This window comes from Propithecus coquereli, unplaced genomic scaffold, assembly GCF_000956105.1.
Source record: "Propithecus coquereli isolate 6110/MARCELLA unplaced genomic scaffold, Pcoq_1.0 Scaffold677, whole genome shotgun sequence".
Classification (NCBI taxonomy): Eukaryota; Metazoa; Chordata; class Mammalia; order Primates; family Indriidae; genus Propithecus; species Propithecus coquereli.
In genome coordinates, this window is record NW_012152807.1 from 377,712 (window position 1) to 381,335 (window position 3,624).

The 3,624-nt window shown below is 34.4% G+C and overlaps 1 protein-coding gene across 2 annotated transcripts in view; it reads right to left on the reverse strand.

Moving 5' to 3' along the window:
- KCNIP4 (Kv channel interacting protein 4) overlaps positions 1–3,624 on the reverse strand; it is a 239,841-nt gene that overhangs the window by 4,790 nt on the left and 231,427 nt on the right. For both annotated transcript variants that reach the window (XM_012660758.1, XM_012660760.1), the window contains exon 5: positions 1,217–1,324. In XM_012660758.1, the coding sequence (XP_012516212.1) occupies positions 1,217–1,324 (108 nt within the window). The remainder of the gene's footprint in view (positions 1–1,216; positions 1,325–3,624) is intronic.

Consider the following 3,624-nt stretch of genomic DNA (forward strand, 5'->3'; position numbering starts at 1 on the left):
AAATAATATCTATTAATAATTACTTAGATATTCAGATTTGTTTCACATTTATTTCATATAAAAAGTCTGGGTCAGGTTGATAATGAAGATCTAATACATATTTAGTTTTAGAGTGTTTAATTCTGTTATAAATGATAAGGTAGTTTGTAGTTTCCAAAACATCTTTTAAGATGTTTTGAGTATAAATAAGTAGGAAGAAGTTTGTTAGACATAGAACTCATGAGATAGAAAGAAATCAAAGGACCAAGAGTACTTAATATTCTTGAGGCACCTGGGTAACAAATATTCACGGTGTACAAAATACACAGGAATCACTAGTCACAATATGCTCCACACACGTCACCACAATAGTCATGAGGTCTTAATATGGCACCCACTGATAACACCCATTCTGGTCCCATCTGTCCTCTGTTCAAGAAACACAAATAAAACCCATGATGACTTATGCACCAGGCACACTTGTCCCTGTGTCTTTCCCATAGAGCAAGTTCATGTCATTGGCCATTGGCACGTTTTGTCTGTGAGGCCCCTTGCTCAAAACTCAACTCCAGAGAAGATCAGTGAGGCAGAGAGAAAGACAGGGCACGGGACCATTGAACATGCCCAGGGAGTGTGGTCTTTCAACCCCACTTGCACTCTGTCATAGGCGTGGTTAATGTACCCCATCCCTTTTCCTTTGCTTCTCACTGTGTTTTTAATTGGTTTGATAAACTATGGATATGAGTGTCTTAATTTGGTATGTAAGCATTTCTTCTTGGATAGTCTGCCTCAAAGTGTATTTGGAGACCCCACCATTCCCCATCAGGTCATTCCATAATCCATATGATTATAAAAATTGCATTTCCTTATGGATTACATGATATTGGGTGGGGAAAAGGTTTCAGGCCAAATATCAAACATGGTTTGGATACATTTTCTTTCCATCTTATTCCAATCACAGTCTTTATTCCATTCACAGTATTTATTAAGATGCCATTGGGAAACAAGGGTGTGATCCTTATGTGTTAATATATTTACTTTGGAGATTCACCATAAATGGATAAATCCCTATCCATTCCAAATTTTTTATTATAATACATCTCTCATCCACCACCACATAAAATATTTTAGATTCCCTGATAAAACTGTTTTCAAATTAATTGCAATTGTTTAATATTTTAAAGTCAAGAAATAAAAATGGTCCAAATGATAACTGTGTTGGTGAGGCATTTCTTACCTCTTTAGTGATGTAGCCATCTTTATTTATGTCATACAAATTAAATGCCCAGTTGAGTTTTTCTTGTACTGTCCCCCGGAGCAAAATGGAAAGACCCTTGATGAAATCCTAAAACAAAATAAAAATATGAATATAATTTGATATGACATTTCTAAAAAACCAAAACACAAACTCAAATAAATAAAATTATCTCTCAAATGATGGAAGAAAGGGTTATAACCCTCCAGATTTTCAACCATTTATTTTGCAAAATTATCGTGTCCTTGATCGTCTGTTTCTCAGAGTTCTGTGCAGGCATAAACCACTTCTGAGCCTCAACATTCTCACCTTGTAATTGCAAACTATGAATTAAATCGACTGTGGTACTGGAAATTGTATCAGAATGGACACCTTAACAGTAAAATGCTTGAGTGTAAGTGCTATTGGTATTCCACTACAAGTGCATGCATTTTACTGAAAAGAGTCTAATAACAGTGTATTTTTAAAAATACAAGCATGCACATAACACACTTCCAATAAAAAGATTTGCTAACGAGAAATGCAGCTGTCCATAAGAGGTAGACCAACTGTAGTCTTTAATTAGAAATCCAGTTATAGTTTACATGTGGGCAGTGGTTAAGAGCATGAAGCTGGAAACCAGACTGCCTGGATTCAAATTCCAGCTACAACATTGAATAGCTTTGTGTCCTTAGGGAACTTAACATCCTTTTGCCTCAATTTTCATATGTGTAAAATACATGTATAGTATCAATAGTATCTACTTAAATATTTTATGACGATTAAAAGCATTAGGCTGCTTACAACAGCTCCTGGCAAGGGCATCAGATACGTAAGTGTTAAACTGGAACCCTCAGCTTGTATCCTGTTTAAGCTGGTTTGCATTGCAGACCAGCCACGTCAACTTTATCATATTCATATATATCTGTTGTTGTTATGTAGAGCAGGGTTAACAATATAGCTGAATTCAGAGTCCATAATCCAATTTTAGGTAGGAATGAAAGCAGAAGGAAAATTCAAAAGTGGTCTTCTGGGTGAATTTGCATTCTCTCTCTCCTTTTCCACATTCCATCATTTTATAGCTGTTTTTTTTCTGTCCCAGTTTATTAAAATATATGTGTGTGTGTGTGTGTGTGTGTGTGTGTGTGTTTAAATAGATAACATTTATACAATTCAAAGCTTAAAAACAATGCAAGATGTCTGGAAAAATCTTCCTTCCCTTCTGGACCCGTTCCTTTCACCATAGATAATTGGCATTAGCAGCTTGTATTTACTTCCAATGAATTTTTGTGCATATGTAAATATAAGATCTGTTTATGTGTGTATATATATTCCCCTCCACTTTACACAAATGATAGTCTAACAGACTGTTCTGTACTTAAATTTTTTTTCACTTAACTATACATCAGGGAAACCATTCCAGTCTTTTTCACCACTGTACTGTATGTATGAGTATTCTATACTTTATTTAACCATACAGTTCTTTCACATTTCTTCTCATATTTATTTCTAGGTGTGTTAATTTTTCTGTTGCTGTTGTAAATATTTCCTCTATTATATATTCTGTATTAGTTTCGTGTATATGAAAGCCATTAATTTCTGTATAATAATTTTTTCTTGCCATTTACTGTTACTATAGTATAAGTTTTCTCCTGGGTTTTTCATGTATGCAATCATATTAGCTGCCAACGGGGTTAATTTTTACCTCTTTTTTTCAATTTTTATGTTTGCTTTCTTTTTTCTAATTGTGTAGTACTTCTAGACTAGAACAATGATACATAATGAAAATGATAAAGAGATATCCTTATTTTGTTCCTGAGCTTAATGAAAATATTTCTATTATTCCTCTTTTAAGCATGATCCTGACTTTTATCATACTAAGAAGTATACAACTATTCCACTTAAACAAATTTATAAAGAATGGCCATTGACCTTTTTTTCAGAAATGAAAAAAACATTTGTCAAATTCACATTGCAAGGAGCCCTGAATTGCCAAAACAATATTAACAAAGAAAAACAAAGTTAGAGGATTTACATTTCTCAATTTCAAAACTTAGTACAAATTTATAGTAATCCAAACAGTATGGTACCAGTATGAAGATAAAAATACAGAATAGCAGAATAGAATTGAGGTTCAAACATGAACCCAGCATCTGTGGCCAACTGATCTTCAACAGTGGTGCCAAGACCATTCAACAGAGAAGGAATAGTCTCTTCAACATGTGGCACTGCAGCAGCTGGACAGCCATACTTACTACACAGCCCATCTTCATTCAGGGTAGACTGTCAAGTGAGAGAAAAAGAGGATTCAAGAGAAGGCCACAATTCCAATATTTAATAGGTAGAGGGAAGAGAGAAGCTGGCAAAACATCTTGAAAAGAAGTTACTAAAGAAGGAAGAGGAGGCTGGGC